At 49.2% G+C, this 18,910-nt stretch overlaps 1 protein-coding gene across 1 annotated transcript; it reads left to right on the top strand.

Annotated features, from left to right (window-relative positions):
* Positions 1 to 8,986: 8,986 nt before the first annotated feature.
* On the top strand, positions 8,987 to 14,488 carry LOC125542625 (putative disease resistance protein RGA4). The gene is made up of 5 exons (XM_048705722.1): positions 8,987 to 9,143; positions 9,223 to 9,447; positions 10,162 to 12,192; positions 12,605 to 13,715; positions 14,015 to 14,488. The coding sequence occupies exons 3-4, from the start codon at positions 10,240 to 10,242 to the stop codon at positions 13,703 to 13,705; spliced, it is 3,054 nt and encodes a 1,017-aa protein (XP_048561679.1). The 5' UTR covers positions 8,987 to 9,143; positions 9,223 to 9,447; positions 10,162 to 10,239; the 3' UTR covers positions 13,706 to 13,715; positions 14,015 to 14,488.
* Positions 14,489 to 18,910: the final 4,422 nt, after the last annotated feature.

Raw genomic sequence — 18,910 nt, forward strand, 5'->3', positions numbered from 1 at the left:
ATGATCTCTCTCACCAAGGCAGCGGCGTTGGTGTTTGGTCTCCAGGTGCCCGGATGGAGCGCGCCGCAGCCGTGCCATGCAGCCACAGCTTGCTAGACTGATCTGGAGATGGTACATTCCCAGAACAAATGCTGGGAGGACTCCAGGTGTCTTGTGCACAGGCCGCAGAAGTAGTTGTTGGGCCATCCTCGTCGTTGCAATCTGTCGTTGCACCATAGCCGGTCCTGGTGGAGGAGCCAGGAAAACATCTTTGTTTTCGCTGGCGCCCACGTCTTCCAGAAGAGATTAGTGAAGCCCGGCCTTCTTGAGGTGTCGCATTGGGCCAGGTAAGCCGAGGACGTGGTGTATACGCCGGAGTTGGACGCCGTCCATCTGATGTCGTCCGGAGCACCTTGCACCAGTGCGAGGTCGGCCGATCCAAGGACGCGCCACAGGCCAACGAAGTCAACCACCAGATCAGCGCAGTTACCGTGTTGTAGATCAGCGATCCACCGATCGCCTGAAAGGGCCTCGGCCACCAACCGATTCTTCCTCCTTGCATGCTGATACAGCGTGGGAAAGCGCCTGTATAGTGGCCCCCCTGGCAGCCAGTTTGAGCGCCAAAAAATAGCCCGCTTTCCGTCGTGCACCGAGACCTTGGTGCAATCCTCGAAGAGCCGACGGTCTGTGTCGTTGCATGGGGGATCCGTACCCACCCATGGACGCTCCAGGCTCGTCCAGGCGAGCCAGAGCCAGCGTAGCCAGAGCGCTCTGCTGAATTTATCAAGGTTGTGGAGACCCAGACCCCCGGAGTCAGTCGGAGAGCAGACGCGTTGCCAGTTCACCTTGCAAGTGCCGCCAGTGATCTCCTTCTCATGTGCCCACAGGAATTTGCGGCGAATCTTGTCCACTTCAGCGAAGAACTTCTTTGGGGCTCGTAGAATGGTGATTGCGAAGGTGGGCATGGCCGATAGAACAGACTGAACCAGAACGCGCCGGCCGGCCAGCGTCAGGAGCCTGCCCTTCCATCCTGCGAGGCGGTTTCTGATTCTATCCAGAACAAATTGAAGCTGCACCATCCTTAACCGCCCCAAGGTGATTGGCAGCCCTAGATATGTTAGGGGAAGCCCACCTGCTTGCCGCCGAAGCTCTGAAGGATCTCTGCAAGGTCCAGGTCGGAGCATCGAATCGCTGAAACCGTGGATTTCTCTTAGTTGATCGTTAGCCCCGTGGCCTCCCCGAAGAGTTTTAGAATCTTCATGAGCGCGTCAACCTCCCCTTTGTCAGGGTTGGCGAAGATCATAGCATCATCGGCATAAAGACTAACCCGGGTACTGCTGAGCTTGCCAGGGAGGAGCGCAAGCATTCCATTTTTCGTGGCAGCCTGTAGGATACGATGCAGCTGGTCGATCGCTAATATGAACAACAGAGGGGACAGGGGGTCTCCTTGACGTAGCCCTCTTCGATGCTTGATGCGTTTCCCCAAAACCCCATTGAGCATGCACGCAGACGTTGATGAAGAGAGCAGGACAACAATCCATTCCCGCCAGTGATTGCTAAATCCCAGCCTTCCCAAGAGCTCCAATAAGTACTCCCATGAGATGGAGTCAAAAGCTTTTGCGAAATCTAACTTGAACAACAGAGCCTTTCTCCCTTTTCTGTGCAAAGAACGAACTGAATTTTGCACGAACAGGAAACTGTCATGGATGCACTTGGATCTCTGAAAAGCACTCTGGGCCGGAGATATGATTGGTGCAATGACACTGGCCAGACGGATGTACAGAACCTTTGCAATTAGCTTGGCGATCGAGTGAATGAGGCTTATGGGCCTGAAATGCCCCACCTCTATTGCCCCATCCTTCTTTGGCAACAGGGCGATGAGAGCGCCGTTGATCTCCTCGAAATGTGTTGCTGCCATGGAGTGAAAGTGACTAAACACGGCCATGATATCGGGCTTGATTGTTTGCCAGCACGCTTTGAAGAATCCGCCTGAGAAGCCGTCCGGCCCTGGCGCCTTTTCCGTCGGGGAAGCACAGATCGCAGCCCACACTTCAGCTTCTGTGAAAGGAGCATCGAGACCTCGGGAATCCACAGAGGGCAGGTGCAGTTCATCCCAGTTAAACGTGTAGCCGCGCTGGAGGCTGGATCCAAGGAGGGAGCTGAAGTGGTCATGAATGATGTTGGCCTTTTCATCGTGAGCAGTGGCAGTGCGACTGACTGTGGTGAGTGAATGGATGAAATCGCGCCTTCTCCGAGAGCAGATCTTGGCATGAAAGAACCGCGTGCTGGCGTCGCCCGCCTTCAACCAGAGCACTCGTGATGCCTGCCTCCTTCTTGCCCGCTCGATCGCCGCCAGCCCCAAGACCCGGAGTTTCAGCTGTTTGCGTAACTGAAATTCAGCGGGGGACAGGGGGCGCTGCTCCTGGGCTATATCTAGTTTCAGAATGACTTCATTGGCAATCTGAAGTTTGAGCTTCGCCCCCCCGAACAGCTGCTTACTCCATATCAGCAGATCCTGCGCTGTTCTCTGCAGTTTCACCTTGATTCTAATGATTGGGCAGGTGTGATCAATAGGCCTCTCCCAGGCCCGGCGAACGGTTTCTTGAAAGTGTGGAAAACGCACCCAGAAGCTCTCGAAGCGGAAACGAGCACGTCTTGGCGGAGCAGCGGCACTAGCTAACAGCAACAGGCAGTGGTCGGAGCAGGAGGTTGAGGCCGCCATCAGCATGAAGGAGGGGAAGAGCGATTCCCAGTCGTTGTTGCAGAAGATTTTGTCTATGCTACAGAAAGTTGGAAGCTCCCGCTCGTTACTCCACGTGAACTTTCTATTTTTGCACTTTATCTCGCGTAGACCCGCGAAGTCGATGGCTTTCCTAAATCTACCCATGATTCTTCTATTGATATTGAGATTGCTCTTGTCGCTGGCCTGATATATGATGTTGAAGTCGCCCATCAGAATCCAAGGTTGCCCTAGCGGCGGGGCTGCAGCGGCGATCTCGGCTAGAAACGTATCCTTTAGGTTGTCATCGGTTGGGCCGTAGACGTTTGTAAGCCAGAACGTGGTCGAGGAGGCGATGTCGCGAACGGAAATGGTGATGGAGTACTGCCCTAGCGCGTGGGAGTCTACCAGCAACACCTCCTTGTCCCAAAAAATGGCGAGGCCCCCTCTAGTGCCCATCGCTGGCAGCACCGTGCAACCATCTAGCCTACTACCCCCTACATCGCGGGCCAGCTGGGGCGTCCAGGTTTCAAGCTTGGTCTCTTGCAAGCAGAGAATAGCTAGCCTATGCTCGTCTACTACCTCTCTGATCACCTCCCTCTTTGCCGGCGAGTTCAGACCCCGCACATTCTAGCACATCATGGCGCAATTGTTTTCATTCATGGGGACACTTGAAGATTCTCCGTCGACTACAGGTACTATTGCAGGAAGAACTTGCGAGAGTACAACACACCACCAAGCAATCCAGGGGGCGTCGCCGGCCACCAACAGGCCCAAAACCCCGGCGACGACAGGACTTAACCCACTCTACTAGGAAGACTAACATAAACACTAAACCTAACTCAGACCAGCTTAAGGTTGGCCGCCGACGGAGGCTACTACTGGGATGAACTAGAGACATCACATATCAGCCGCATCGGCAGCACCATCAGGGCCGGCCATGCCGGCCGCGATCTTGAGCGCCTCCGGGTCCATATCGGTGAGCTTTGCAATGCCCAGGATGTCGCGTTCAGAGAGGGGCTCATTGAACTTCTTCGCCAGCGCCGCGACCGCCTTTTCCGTGAACTTGTCCTTGGGGCCAAGGCCGCACAGCTCCTGGATCAGCCGCATGGTGCCCCTCTTGGACACGGGCACCGCGTTGTTTGTGGCAGCTTGACGGGCGCTCTGCCTTGCCGGAGTTGAAGAGGAACGAGTCTTTGGTGGGGCCGAGGACCGCTTGGGGGCCGCGGCGGGGGTGGGAACGAGTCTTTGGCCTACGGTGGCTTCTTGAACAGCTTCATGATCATGCCCTCTTCTCCCATCTCGCGCTCGGCCAACTGCAGGTGATCAACTTGTTGGGTCACCGCTCCCACCTAGAGCTCGACGTTCACCGCAGTTGGGGCGGCACGGCAGCGCATCAGCAAGTCAGGGCCCATAGCATGGTCATGGACCTCTCCAAGCTCAGGCCCCAGAACGCGATCGCCCGCAAACTCCAGGGGCTTGGACAGAGCGTCCAGCATGGCACGCTCGAACTCCAGCTGCATCACGTCGGTTCTGGGAGGGAGGGAAACCGCCCTTCCCCTGTCGGAGAAGAACGTGGCGAGGATGGGGTCGACCTCCGGAGCCGGGCGACGCAGGGGAGGCGGGGTGGTGGAGACGCGGCGGAGCGGCGGGAGAGGAGGGGAGGCGGTGATCACTGGCGGGGGAGGGCTTGCAGAGCCAGAAAGCCGACGCTGTGAGGAGCGTCCCCGGGCCCGATGCTCCCTCCGGCCACTTGAAGGGGTTCTGCTCCGCCTGCGCCGCGCCTCCACAACGACGGGGCCCTTGTCCTTGCCACGCCCGAGCAACGTGTCCTTCCAGGAGCGGCGGCCATGGCTGCCGTTTCCATTGCCGCTGCCGTCTTCGTCATCATGGTCCCGACGCGTGCCGCGAGGGACGCCGTGGCAGCCCGAGGCGGAAACCCGCGGGGCGAGCCGGTGGGGTTGGCTCTGGCCGTCCTCCGCGCCTTCCGCCCATGACCCCGGCTCGATCTGAGGCAGCAGGCGGCCGTCCTCCGACTCCGAGGAGGGGATGCCGCTCTGCGCAGAGTGAGAGGAGCGGTCGGAGGAGGGTGGAGCCCAGTCTTCCACGCGGTCGACGTGGACAAGCAGGTCGTAGCGGCGTACGCCTGGCGGCAGAGGCGTGTTGCAGTCCGGGGGAGCGAACCCCAGCACCTCGTCGACCCGTCCCGCGCCGCGCTTGAGCACCCAGAGGGCGCGCTTCGTCGGGATATGGGCGACGTCCCACACCCATGCCCAGAAGGAGAACAACCTGGTGTTGTCGCGGGCGATGGTGCGGCTGTCAAGGCGGTCGATGCGGCAGCAGTCGCCGAACGCCTCCTCGGCGCCTTCGAGGGTCCAGAGCTGCATGGGGAGGTGCTCGACCACCACCCTGACGTGCAGCGTCAGCTTGAGGAGGGCGGCGTGGTCGTCTTTGTTCCAAGCCTGGATCAGGAACTTGATGCCCTCCACCTTGAGGACGCCGCGCCGTACAGCATTGTCCCGGTGAGCCGGGAGGTCGAAGATGACGAGGAAGTCCTCCGGCTTGTGGGCAGTCACCTGGAGCTGGTGCGGCGGGGAGCGCAGCTGCTCCTCGATGGCAAGGCCCACCACCATGGGGGTGGTGGAGCTCCTCCGGTCGACCGCGGACAGCGTGACGGCGTGCTGGCCCAGAACGTGCTCCTCATGCTCCACCGCCGGCGAGGCGACGATGAACTTGTGGCTGGTGCGGGGCCGACGCGAGGGATCGGCGTGGAGGAAGCGGTCCATGACCGGGGCCAGGGCGGGAGGCGGTGGAGCGGGGGCGGGGAAGCGGAGGCGCTGCTGTACCGCTTGACGCGGTTGCACAGGGCCAAGCCTGGCGCGGACAGGACCGCCGGCGCCCTGCCGGCGAGGATTTTGTGGGCACTCCTTGCCAAAGTGGCCCTGAAGCTTGCAGATGATGCAGCGCACGGGGTCGCGACAATCTTTGCGGTGGTGGTCGGAGCTAAGGCAGCGGAAGCAGACCCCCTGGAAGCGGCTTAAGAAGGCCGCCCGCCCGGGGTCGGCATTGAAGGCGCGCCGGCCCGGGCCACGCCGCGCGCGGGGCGCGCTATTGCCCGGCGGGCCACGACCAGCCCTCTTGCTCTTCTTGGAAACAACTTCCTTCCATCCACCGGCCGCCCCCGAGGAGGAAGGATTGACCGAGGAGGCCGGGGCAACCACGATGGACTGAATGCGCGGCCTTCCATATTGGGAAGGGGAGGGGGGAGAGCCCGCTGGATCTGCCGCGGCCACGATGATGGACTGGAGTCCACCGGCGCAGACGACCCGGGGCGCTCGCCCCGTAGCGGGAAACGCGGCTGATCGGCCGGATCCGCCATTAACTCGCGGGAGGACGCCGCAGGCCGCGCGACCAGCGGGTACAGGGGAGCGCGGGGAGGAACAGCGGCTACTGCCTGAGCTACAGCGGGAGGACCGCCTACGAGCCATAGGTGAACGGCGGCCCGCAGGCCGGAGAGGGGAGGTGGCCGCCGCGGCCGGAGTGGCACGCGGCGCGGAGGGGAGGAGGGGAGGAGAGGCTTGATGGATACATCGGTCTTACATATGAGTAGACATATAATATCATTATATGCTTATTATTACTGCTTACTGCTGATTGCTTCCTAATTCGTGTTATTTGCCGAACAGAGTGGGTGTATCCTAGGACTGATGGGGACAAGTTCACTTCAACGGGCAAAGGGAGCGTGAGACGGCACTAAGTTGGGGAAGGCTGTCAATGCTGAAGATGTGCAAGTCATTGATGTGCAGAGAGCTGATCTTATTCTTCGGGCAGGTGCCGCCCTGGAATTAATGTTATCGAATTCGGTCTTGTTTCTTTCTGAACTTGGGGCCTTTGCTGTACTCATCTTGGTACGCAAGGTTTGGTTCTGTGAGTTTAACAGTTGTATTTCGTTTTATTTGTTTGATTCAACTTGGGGCCAGGGAGGCCATTGCTGTAATGAACATGTGTGGCATGGTTTCCTTCTTTTGTATTGAACCGTCGAACTCATTTTGATGCTTCACTGCTCAACGAACATTTGATTCCTGTAATTAGCTTGTGATCCACAGTCTGTAACACTAGAATTGATGATTAATTATTCTGCTCCTTAATTATAATACGCATTTCTTGATAGTCGGTGTTGCAGTGGCTCAGCTTAGTTGGCGCCATCAGCTTCACTCTGAAGAGAAAACCTACAGAAAACTTGAAAACCTACAGAGGCCTCTCTCTCGCGCCTCTTCCCAGCTCCTTCATGTCTAGAAGCCTCCAGCGCCCACCCTGTTGAGTCGCTCATCCACGAGTTCTCCAGTGGACGACCACCTGCTCTGGCCGCGCCCATGCCCTCTGCTCACCTATGGCCTTACTCTCGCAAGGTCACGCGTCCATGTGCAGCAACCCTGACTTGCTCCAACATGCTCCACCCTACGTATGGTGCTATGACATCATATGGACAACCCAATTACTCGACTTCTGTTAACTTTTATGTCAGTATTTTGGGTGTCTATGACATCACTTGTTCCATATGGTGCTATATAGCGTTATGCATCTTAACCTATGCTCAACCGTAAACCTGAGAACAAGAATTAGGCTGGGCAACATACTCTGTATGTTGTACATGTGTATGTGGAACTTCTAAACAGCTGTCAGTTACTTGCCAGTGTACATGCTTAGTTACGTTGATTTAGGAGATTGCAACTCTGCCTCACTATGCAGCTGTCTGCTACGTGATTACTGCTGAATTTTCCATATCCCAATTCTACAATTGTACCCCTCTGACTTGCACTGTGCCTCCTTAAGCAAATCCCTCCTGCTTTGCGCCGTGCCGCCACTGTGCACCCTACGGTGCTGCGCCAACTGAGGTTGCCACCCTTGAGCAGTGGCTGCAGGGTGTTGAAGTACACTGATCCATATGTTAAATTAGCCCCCCTAATCTGAAGAAACCTGACCCAGTCGATATTTTTATCCTAATAATTGAAATTTTGATATTGGCTCCAGTTTATTTATTTATTTGGTCAGTAGTTGATTGAAAGCTGCTTGATACTTGTAGGTGAAAGTTTGGTTTCTGTTTCATTTTTTATACAAGTTCTAGGCGAAATGTTTGTCCCCCCTTAGTTGAAATGGAAAGTAGTTTTTTGCACTAGTCTGAAGTTCAATCAGAACCTCCCAGTTTAAAGACTGGAAATATCAATCGCAAGTTCAAACATCCAGTAGATAGCATGCTCTGAAATTTTGTGACATGCAATTGAATGCTGGGGATGGAAGATGGAACAATGGCAATGTGGAGGGTTGGGGCCTCCATCTGTGCCTATATTGTGAAATCTGTATGGCACATGCATGTTTTCCACATTTGGCATCTACTCTTCTTTTATAGATTTAGGCTGCAGCCGTAAATTTTTTGGTGATGTAAACGTGCACATGTTGTGCTGTAAATCTGTAATCCCTGACTGAAGTTATGCTCATTGCAAGTTTGCAACTGACGTACTATCCTTTGGTATTGCAGCCGGATGGTGTCTCTGTCGGCTTGCGCGAAGTTCGGCACCGTCAGCTTTGTGGTTGGCGTCGTGGTTGGCTTCACCCTGAAGAAAAGGCTGCGCCGGTGGGCTGCCAAGCTGCTCAAGAGAATTAAGGACGATGAGTAGCTAGCTAGTACAGTTAATCTTGAAAGAAATTTTGTTGGCAAGTGTGCTCTAGTTACCTCTGTAGTAACCCCAAGTTGAACCTCATTGACTGCTTGGATTAACTGTGATGGATACAATATAGTCATTTGTAAGCTGTATCGCAAATCTCCTTTAGGGGACATAGTTCTGTACTGGCAATTGTGGCATGTGCAGATTCTGCTTTGTTTCGCTCGCTGGTCGTAAATCTATGGTGCCGCTTGGTGAGCTAAAAATGATGAGCTAATGTTGTTTGGTCAAATATATCCTGACACATGAATAAATAGTGGAAGCAGAGGAGGGGGCCTTATCTGCTAGTGTTGTTTGGGTATCAAATTAATTCCAAATGAGTGCTTTGCTGTTGCTTGGCTTTCCAGTATATGCTGCTACTGGCTCAGGCAAGGCATCAGGTTCAATCACCAAGAAAGAAAAAGTGAGCCACCTTTGAGTGCTTTTGCTTTTGCTGTAGTGGTTTGAAGGAAGGGATCGTTAGTTAGCCATATGTCCAGGTAAACAAAGATGAGCATCTCCATCTTTTTTCTCTTCTAGCCAGCACCAAAGCCTTCTTCATCATCAGCCTTATGCGGCTAATGCTTGCTTCAAACCAAAGAAATTCCCTGTCGAGTTTGCTTCATTCACCAATTACCTGAATATTTTGTTTGTTCTGTTCTCTTCTTCGCACCCAGAGGAAGCTTGTCTTGGTCCGCTTGTGTTCGTCATTTGATCCTGTGGAGTTACCGGCCCGTTGTATCCAGGTATGTATACGATCTCAATGTTCTGCATTTGTGGATCTATAACACAGTGGGCGTTACTTGATAAGCTTGTAATATCCAGATATTGCAGGTGTAGCAGGCTAGCAGCAACAAGGTTTTCCCTTGTGATTGGCTGATAATCTTTGATTATCTATCTTGATTGATTCCAGCTTGCACTCAGCCTTGCGTGACTTAAAAGTAGGGAGATGGACTGATCATCATAGCAAATTGCTTCTTCGAGATGCATGATCACTTCATATTGATTCTTACTGTTGATGGTTCCTAGTTGGAAAAGTAAGTTTGTGAGGTAATGACTTGCAATCAACTTAACTTTCATTACTACAACCAAATAAATTAGTTTTCATGATTTCTAGGCTAGCATTAGGGCTACTCATCGAGAGGATAGATCAGAAAAACAAAAATTCGGCTGGATGACCAATCTATCTGTTGTAACATAACAGATTTCAAGAATTCGTCCGATTAACCAGTTAACTTGCCGATTAATCCCTACTCGTAGGGTCACCGAGTAGCCGATAAACCGATAAATCGTCTGATTAATTGGTTAAAGGGCCGATTAACTTGCCAATTAGCCTATTAATCCCCTACTCGCCAGCCGACCGAGCAGCTACCAGTTAACGATTTCCTCAACAATTATAACTCGATGCAATGTTTTCTGTGATTCGATCGGTATGTAGACTGCTATGCAGCTGCCATTGAATGGCGCCCTTAAGTGGGCCAGACAAACCAATAAATATTTTTGCATGAAAAACTGAAACACATGTAAATTTGCAAGCACAAAAAATAAATTAAAAGATTCAGTGGCAGCTCAGGAACTTAGTCCTCGATACACGGCGCTACTCAAGGTGCTGAATCTGTATGTACGTTACATACATAGCTTTCATTATGTAAAATCTATTCTAAATGTAAATAGAAACTCAGTAGAAATATCTTCTAGTGTATCTATAGAGCCTTGTCTCATTTTTGAAAGGATGTTGAGATACCTTTGTGCTTTCATTTTCAGCTTCGAGTTTCTGCCATTCTCAGAATCAAGTCACCGTGGTGTTTTTGGTTGATTTCCCTTGCTGAGTTTCCCTGATCCATGGCGGCCATTCTTGAATCTTTGCTTGGATCATGTGCCAGTAAGTTGCAAAATATCATTACAGATGAGGCCATACTAATCCTTGGGGTGGAAGAAGAGCTCAGAGAAGTCCTGCGACGAGTAGAACTGATAAAATGTTGCATATATGATGCTGAGAAAAGGAGGACAAAAGAGCTAGCAGTAAACAATTGGCTTGGCCAACTGAGAGATGTTTTATATGATGTTGATGAAATCCTAGATGTGGCTAGATGTAAAGGAAGGAAGCTACTTCCTGATGATCCTTCATCATCAAGCCAATCAGCCACATGTAAAGGCTTTTCAATTTCCTCTTGCCTTTGTAACATCTGGTCACGTCGTGATGTTGCTGTTCGGATTAGAAGCCTCAACAAAAAGATTGAGAACATTTCAAAGGACAAGATATTCTTAACATTCAACACTAGTATACAGTCTACTAGAAATGATCCAACATCCAAACTCATAAGAAGCTCCAATCTTGTTGAGCCCAACCTTGTGGGGAAGGAGATCATACATTCTAGCAGGAAGTTGGTGGACTTAGTGCTTGCGCACAAGGAAAGTAAGTCTTACAAGCTTGCTATTGTTGGAACAGGAGGAGTTGGTAAGACAACACTAGCTCAAAAAATATACAACGACCAGAAAGTAAAAGGAAGCTTCAAGTTGCATGCATGGATTTGTGTTTCACAAGACTACAATCAAATAACTCTTCTTAAAGAGGTTCTCCGGAATATTGGTGTGCACAGTGAGCAAGGTGAAACCATAACAAAGCTACAGAGGAAGGTTGCGGAAACAATTGAAGGCAAGAGTTTCTTTCTTGTTCTAGATGATGTGTGGCACTCCAATGTATGGACGGATTTATTAAGACCTGCATTACATGAAACAACTGTCGGAGTAATATTGGTAACCACACGAGATGATCAAATTACAAGAAGAATAGGTGTAGACCGTACCCACCAAGTTGATCTCATGTCAGTAGAGGTGGGATGGGAGCTACTTTGGAAGAGCATGAACATTGGTGAAGAGAAACAAGTGCAGAATTTTAGAAACACGGGGATTGAGATTGTTCGTAAATGTGGTCACCTCCCTCTTGCAATCAAGGTTACATCTAGTTCTTTGGCCAGCAAAGATCTAACAGAGAATGAGTGGAAAAAGTATCTGGGTAAATATATTGGCTCCCAGAGCATACTCTTGGACGAAGTAGAATTAGCTTTGTATCTAAGCTATGATGAGTTACCACATCGTCTGAAACAGTGTTTCCTTTATTGTGCTCTGTATGTTGAAGATTCTATCATTCGACGTGATGAAGTTACCTGGTTATGGATTGCTGAAGGCTTCATCGAGGAGCAGCAAGGCCAACTACTAGAAGACATAGCAGAAGAGTACTACTACGAGCTAATACATCGGAATCTCCTCCAGCCAAATAGGATAAGTTTTGACCAGGCTGAATGCAAAATGCACGATCTCTTAAGACAGCTTGCTTTGAATATATCAAGGGAAGAATGTTTTGTTGGAGATGTTGAATCATTAAGGGGTGAAAATATGTCAAAACTGCGACGTGTTACTGCTGTTATTAAGAAGGATATGTCAGTGTTACCTAGAGTGGATAAGGTGGAAGTTAAGGTGAGGACTTTCCTAACTGTTCGTGGTCCACAAAGAACTGAAGATACGTTGTTCAAGATATTTCTCCTTCTTCGTGTTTTGGTACTGAATTACTCACTTGTGCAAAGCATTCCGGACTATATAGGAAAACTGATACATCTACGCCTACTTAATCTAGATTATACTGGCATATCTTGTCTTCCGGAATCCATTGGCTCCCTAAAGAACCTTCAAGTTCTGAGCTTGAGATGGTGTCACTATCTGCATGTTCTTCCTTCAGCAATGACACTGTTGAGCCATTTAAGATGTCTTGACCTTTTTGGCACAGAAATAAATCAGGTTCCACGAGGGATAGGGAAACTGAAGCTCCTCACTCATTTAGGAGATTATCCTGTTGGTGATGGAAGTGATAATGCTGTTGTACAAGATGGATGGAAGTTGGAAGAGTTGTCTTGTTTGTCGCAGATGAGGTGTCTTGATCTTGTTCAAGAGATTTCTGCTCCTTCGTGTTTTAGTATTGAACTGCTCACTTGTGCAAAGCATTCCAAACTATATAGGAAAACTGATACATCTACGCCTACTTAATCTAGATTACACTCGCATATCTTGTCTTCCGAAATCCATTGGCTCCCTAAAGAACCTTCAAGTACTGAGCTTGAGATGGTGCGATGATCTGCACACTCTTCCTTCGGCAATGACCCTGTTGAGCAGTTTAAGATGTCTTGATCTTCTTGGCACAAAAATAAATCAGGTTCCAAAAGGGATTGGAAAATTGAAGCTCCTCACTTGTTTTGGAGATTATCCTGTTGGTGATGGAAGTGATAATGCTGTTATACAAGATGGATGGAAGTTGGAAGAGTTGTCTTCTTTATCGCAGATGAGGTATCTTTGTCTTGTTAAATTGGAAAGAGCAGCTCACTGCAGTAGAAATGCAGTGCTTACAGACAAAAGGCATCTACAAAAACTAATACTAGAGTGGACGGAACATGGAGAGGGGTCATATTCAAAAGAAGATGTTAGTAATACTGAGAAGGTCTTTGAGCAGCTAATACCTCCGCACAACCTGGAAGTCATGTGTATTTTACATTTCCTTGGTCAGCAGTATCCCACCTGGTTTGGTGCCACCTGTTTGTCTTCATTAATGTCCTTGGTCTTCATAGGTGTACGATCATGTGTGCATCTTCCACCCATTGGGCAGCTACCCAACTTGAAATTTCTGAGAATTGATGGAGCACATGCAGTTACCAAGGTAGGACCTGAATTTGTTGGTTGCAAGAAGGGTGATCCTGTATGTGATGAGTTGGTTGCTTTCCCAAAACTTGAATGGTTGATCTTCGCAGATATGCCCAATTGGGAGGAGTGGTCTTTTTTTGAGGAAGAAGTTGCTGCTGCTGATGTAAGGGGAGAGGATGGAGCTGCTGAGATTCGAAAAGTGGATGCCCAACCTGCAAGGGTGCGACTGTTGCCCCGTTTGTTGAAATTGCAACTTCACGGTTGCCCGAAGCTGAGGGATCTCCCGCAACAGCTTGGAAAGGATACCGCCTGTTTGAAGGAGCTCAGTTTAAGTGGACGAAGCAACTTGAAGGCTGTGGAGGACCGCCCAATGCTCTCTGAGGTCCTTGCTATTGGGTATTGTGAAGGCCTTGAGAGGATCTGCAACCTCCCTCAAGTGACAGAGCTGCGTGTATCTGGTTGTCCAAACTTAAGCCATGTAGAGGGGTTGGGCAGTTTGCAGCGGCTGTTGCTGGGTGAGGATATGCAAGAGGTCTCTTCCCGCTGGGTGCCTAGGCTTCAAGAGGAGCACCAGCGACTTCATGGCGAAGACCTGGATATCTACACATGGACCAGTTAGACGGCACAAGGTATATTTGAACAACACATACTGATTCAATATTTAGTGTTTGTGTCTTCGATTCTTTTAGCAGCCATGATTCATGTTCTGAAAATTGAATTTTAAGCTTATGGAACAAAAATGCGTGAGCAGAACTTTGTATACATTCCAAAACTGGTAGATGTCCATTGGCTACAGAGTGCAAGCATACAAGTTCTTAAGTGCAGTATAATTTAGCTCTAAAAAACTCATGTGTTTTCCTGCTGTAACTAACATGCATTGGATTGGACACCCATGTTGTGGCTTACGTTCTTGTAATTTTCCTCTTAGAGTTGATAATATCGGCAAACCGTGAAAGGCGGCGACAAGTACTTGTTCATGGAGCTATCAGTGGGAGGAGAAGCGTGAAGGACAAGGGGCAAAGTTATGTTCTCTGTGATGGAGCTGAAGAAGAAGAAGGAAACTGCAGAAACTACTTAATAGCCGCACCATCTGCCAAAAAACTTAATAGTGCAATGCAGTGCTCTTCAGTGGTACTACTATCGTTTTCTTTTCTGAACTTAATCATTGTGTGATGGAGATCGATGATACTCTCGTACGTTTTATCTGCGTTTTAATTACTTATGTGAAACGCACTGCACTGCACTGCACTCTGGTTTAAGGTAAGTGTGTGATCTGTTTTTGGCTACTGTTAGGCAGGCTCAGTGGCCGTTTAGTTTAGTTTGGAGGATTGGATATAGGAGTATTTTGGAACGTTGTATTGTGATCAAACTGAAGCGAGGCGCATCTCGTGAGTTACTTGCACGCTGGATTAATTGGGTGTAATCAAAACTTAAATCTTGTGTGTGGGACAATCAATCAACACCGCAGATGACACTGAAATCGCATTGTACCGCCAAGCCTGTGTGTTTAGGAAATCGTAGACGACCAAGATGATGCCCAAATCGTAGACACACACAGCCACAGCTGCAGAAGAAACACGGCACAAACGCCGCCAACTCCTCCTCCTCCTACTCCTCGCGCTCCGCCTTCTCCGACCAGCTCCTCCTGCCCAGGGAGGCAGGGTACGTCCGAGCTCCCCCTCCGATCGATGCGCCCTGTTTTGGCTCGCTCGCCCGGTAGATTGCCTCGATTTGGGGGTGGATTTCGCGCTAGGCTGCCTGTAGTTTGGGTGTATCAAGCATATTATACTTTTCACACTATAGTAGTAGCTGACGCACATGTAGGAAATCCCTTGTAACACCTGCACCGCATGTTTTATCTGTGGCTCCTATCATCAGAGGTCAGAGCTGAAAGCTTGACTAAACGAGTAAAATTGATTTTTTTTAGAAAAGGAGGATGACCCCCGGCCTCTGCATCTGGGAGTAAAATTGATTTGATCCACAATAAATATTTGGCTGGGGAAAGCTTCGGTTATGTGTATGGTAGGGCAACCCAATTATTCGACTTATGTTTACTGTTATATGCCAGTATTTTGGGTGTCTATACGACATCGTCTCTTGTTCCATATGGTGCTATATGTAGGTTTCTGTACCTTAACCGATGCCAAACCGTAAACCTGAGAACAAGAATTAGGCTGGGCAATGTACTCTGTATGTTGTCCATGTATTTGTGGAACTTCTAAACAGCAGATATTCGGTTGCCAGTGTACATACTTAGCCACGTTGATTTAGGAGATTGCAACTCTGCCTCACTATGCTGCTGTCTGCGAGTACATGATTATTGCTGAATTTTCCATATCCCACTTCTACAGCTGTACCCTCTGACTTCCCCTGTGCCTCCTCTTCTGCTTCACGCCTTCACCCTCCCATGCTCATCCTCCTGCTTTGTGCCGTGCTGCCACTGTGCACCCTATTGTGCTGCGCCAACTGAGGTTGCCACCCTTGAGCAGTGGCTGCAGGGGGTTGAAGTACACTGATCCTATGTTAAATTAGCCCCCTAATCTGAAGAAACCTGACCCAGTCGAATTTTTTGATCCTAATTGAAATTTTGATATATGGCTCCAGTTTATTTATTTATTTGGTCAGTAGCTGATTGAAAGCTGCTTAATACTTGTAGGTGAAAGTTTGGTTTCTGTTTCCATTTTTTATGCAAGTTTTCGGTGAAATGGAAAGTAGTTTTTTTTCACTAGTCCGAAGTTCTATCAGTTCAGAACCCAGTTTAAAGACTGGAAAAATCAATCGCAAGTTCAAACATCCAGTAGATAGCATGCTTTGAAATTTTGTGACATGCAATTGAATGCTGGGGATGGAAGATGGAACAAAGGCAATGTGGAGGGTTGGGGCCTCCATCTGTGCCTATATTGTGAAATCTGTATGGCACATGCATGTTTTCCACATTTGGCATCTACTCTTCTTTTCTAGATTTAGGCTGCAGCCGTAAATTTTTTGGTGATGTAAACGTGCACATGTTGTACTGTAAATCTGTAATCCCTGACTGAAGTTATGCTCATTGCAAGTTTGCAACTGACGTACTATCCTTTGGTATTGCAGCCGGATGGTGTCTCTGTCGGCTTGCGCGAAGTTCGGCGCCGTCAGCAATGTGGTTGGCGTCGTGGTTGGCTTCATGCTGAATAAAAGGCTGCGCCGGTGGGCTGCCAAGCTGCTCAAGAGAATTAAGGACGATGAGTAGCTAGCTAGTACAGTTAATCTTGAAAGAAATTTTGTTGGCAAGTGCGCTCTAGTTACCTCTGTAGTAACCCCAAGTTGAACCTCATTGACTGCTTGGATTAACTGTGATGGATACGATATAGTCATTCGTAAGCTGTATCGCAAATCTCCTTTAGGGGACATAGTTCTGTACTGGCAATTGTGGCATGTGCATATTCTGCAATTGTGGCATGGTGCCGCTTGGTGAGCTAAAAATGATGAGCTGATGTTGTTTGGTCAAATATATCCTGACACATGAATTAACAATTGAAGCAGAGGAGGGGGCTGTAGCAGCCAGTGTTTATTGGGTATCTATTTAATTCAAACGAAATCTTTGCTGTTGCTTGGCTTTCCAGTATGTATATGCTGCTACTGGCTCAGGCAAGGCATCAGGTTCAATCACCAAGAAAGAAAGGTGAGCCACCTTGAGTGCTTTTGCTTTTGCTGCAATGGTTTGAAGGAAGGGATCGTTACTTAGCCCTACGTCCAAGTAAACAAAGATGAGCATCTTCATCTCTTTTCTCTTCTAGCCAGCACCCAAAGCCTTCTTCATCATCAGCCTTATGCGACTCATTCTTGCTTCAAACCAAAGAAATTCCCTGCCAAGTTTCCCTCATTCACCAATTTCCTCAATATTTTGTTCTGCTCTGTTCTTACTCTTCTTCGCACCCGAGGAAGCTTGTCTTGGTCCACTTGTGTTCGTCGTTTGATCATGTGGAGTTACCGGCCCGTTGTGTCCAGGTATATATTCGATCTCAATGTTCTACACTTCTGGATCTATAACACTGTGGGCGTTACTTGATAATCTTGTATTATCTTGATGTTGCAGGTGTAGCAGCAACAACGTTTTCACTTGGTGATTGACCGATAATCTTCTATTATCTATCTCGATTCTAGCTTGCACCCAGCCTTGCGTGATCTTAAAAGTAGCAAACTGCTTCTTCGAGATGCATGATGAATTGATGATCACTATATATTGATTCTTATTATTGATGGTTTTTCCTTGTTGGAAAAGTAGTTTGTGATGTAATGACTTGCAATCGACTTAACTTTCATTACCACAGTCAAATATATTACTCCCTCCTTCCCACAATATAAGATGTTTTTGCAAGCTTATATTGTGGGACGGAGGGAGTAGTTAGTTTTCATGATTCCTAAGCTAGCATTAGGGCTATTCATTGAGAAGATAGATCAGAAAAAACAAAACTTGGCCGGATGTCTGTTGTAAGAGATAGAAATATAATGCGATGCGACATTTTCTGTGATTTGATTGATATGTAAACTGGGCAAGACAAACCAATAAGTATTTCTTTCATACATGTAAATTTGCAAGAACGGAAAATAAATTGAAGGGACTCAGTAGCAGCTCTGGAATTTAGTCCTCGATACGTGGTGCTACTCAAGTTGCTGAATCTGTATGTACGATTGCGTACATAGCTTTCATTATGCAAAATCTATGGAAAATGCTTACAAACAGTCGGATGATTTTCAGGCGTTGCCAGCCGGGTCCGGCGCCATCCGATCCCATCCGATCGTGTGGCGCAGCGCCTCTGTGTCTGGCACGTGAAGGTAGTGCATCTATCTTACTCTTTGCCACGCGCATGAAGCTGATGGTCCCCGTGACAGCCTTAGGTCCTTTTTTACACTTATACTTCGCAGGTAGTGCTTGCACGTACCTATACATGTAATGGCACAAATAATTTCAAGAGGAGCGCATAGCAAGCACCAAACGAGGATTGTAAAACCGCATCTTCACAGGTGTTGGTTTGACCTGATACTAGCAAGCTCATGTAGTAAAGGTTGTTTGGATATAGCGCTACCACAATTCCGCATAAAATCGTGGCTCCTTTTCTTCATCCCCACCCCTCTAGCAATACTCAGAGAAGCATCCTAACGCCGCCGCAGCCCTCTTCGAAGCATGCCATCGCAGCATCACTAGAGGTAGGCCGGCCGTTATTGCCACATCGCCACGGCCGTCGAAGAATGGCGTCGCAACATCGTCGAAGCAGCCGTGTCATCGTCGCAACACTGTAGTGATCACAAAGAATGCCATCTCAACACCATTGAAGTAGTCGGGCCTCCGTAGCAGCATCGCCGAGGTTGTCGAAGCACGACATCGCAACATCGCCACGATTGTCTGAAGCACGATCCCGCGACATGTCCTTGACCTTCAGAGCATGATGTCGTAGCATTCATCAGTCGTCGAAGCACACGATGGGTATTCGAAGCATGTCACTGTGCCGTCATCGCGGCTGTCACAACACGCATCATAGCATCACGGCGGCCATCGAAGCATGTCGTCACTGCATCGCCACGGTTATCGAAGCACACCATGGGCGTTTCAAAGCATGTTGTTGTGTCATTGTCGCGGTTGTCGTAACATGCCTCGTAGCATCACCGCAGTCGTCAAAGCATGTCATCACTGCATTGCCACGGTCGTCAAAGCACACCACACGCGTTTCAAAGCATGTCATCTCGTGCCATCGTCGCAGTCGTCGTAACATGCCTCGTAGCATCACCGCAGTCGTCCAAGCATGTCACTGTAGAATCATCAAAGTAGCCAGGATACTGTCGCGGT

The sequence above is a fragment of the Triticum urartu genome, chromosome 3, assembly GCF_003073215.2.
Source record: "Triticum urartu cultivar G1812 chromosome 3, Tu2.1, whole genome shotgun sequence".
NCBI classification, from domain to species: domain Eukaryota; kingdom Viridiplantae; phylum Streptophyta; class Magnoliopsida; order Poales; family Poaceae; genus Triticum; species Triticum urartu.

Excerpts from the sequence above, each read along its gene's own strand:
- LOC125542625 (XM_048705722.1), top strand. The coding sequence starts at position 10,240 with ATGGCGGCCATTCTTGAATCTTTGCTTGGATCATGTGCCAGTAAGTTG. Across the intron at positions 12,193-12,604 it reads TTGGCACAGAAATAAATCAG|GTTCCAAAAGGGATTGGAAA; the intron begins GTTCCACGAGGG and ends AAAATAAATCAG.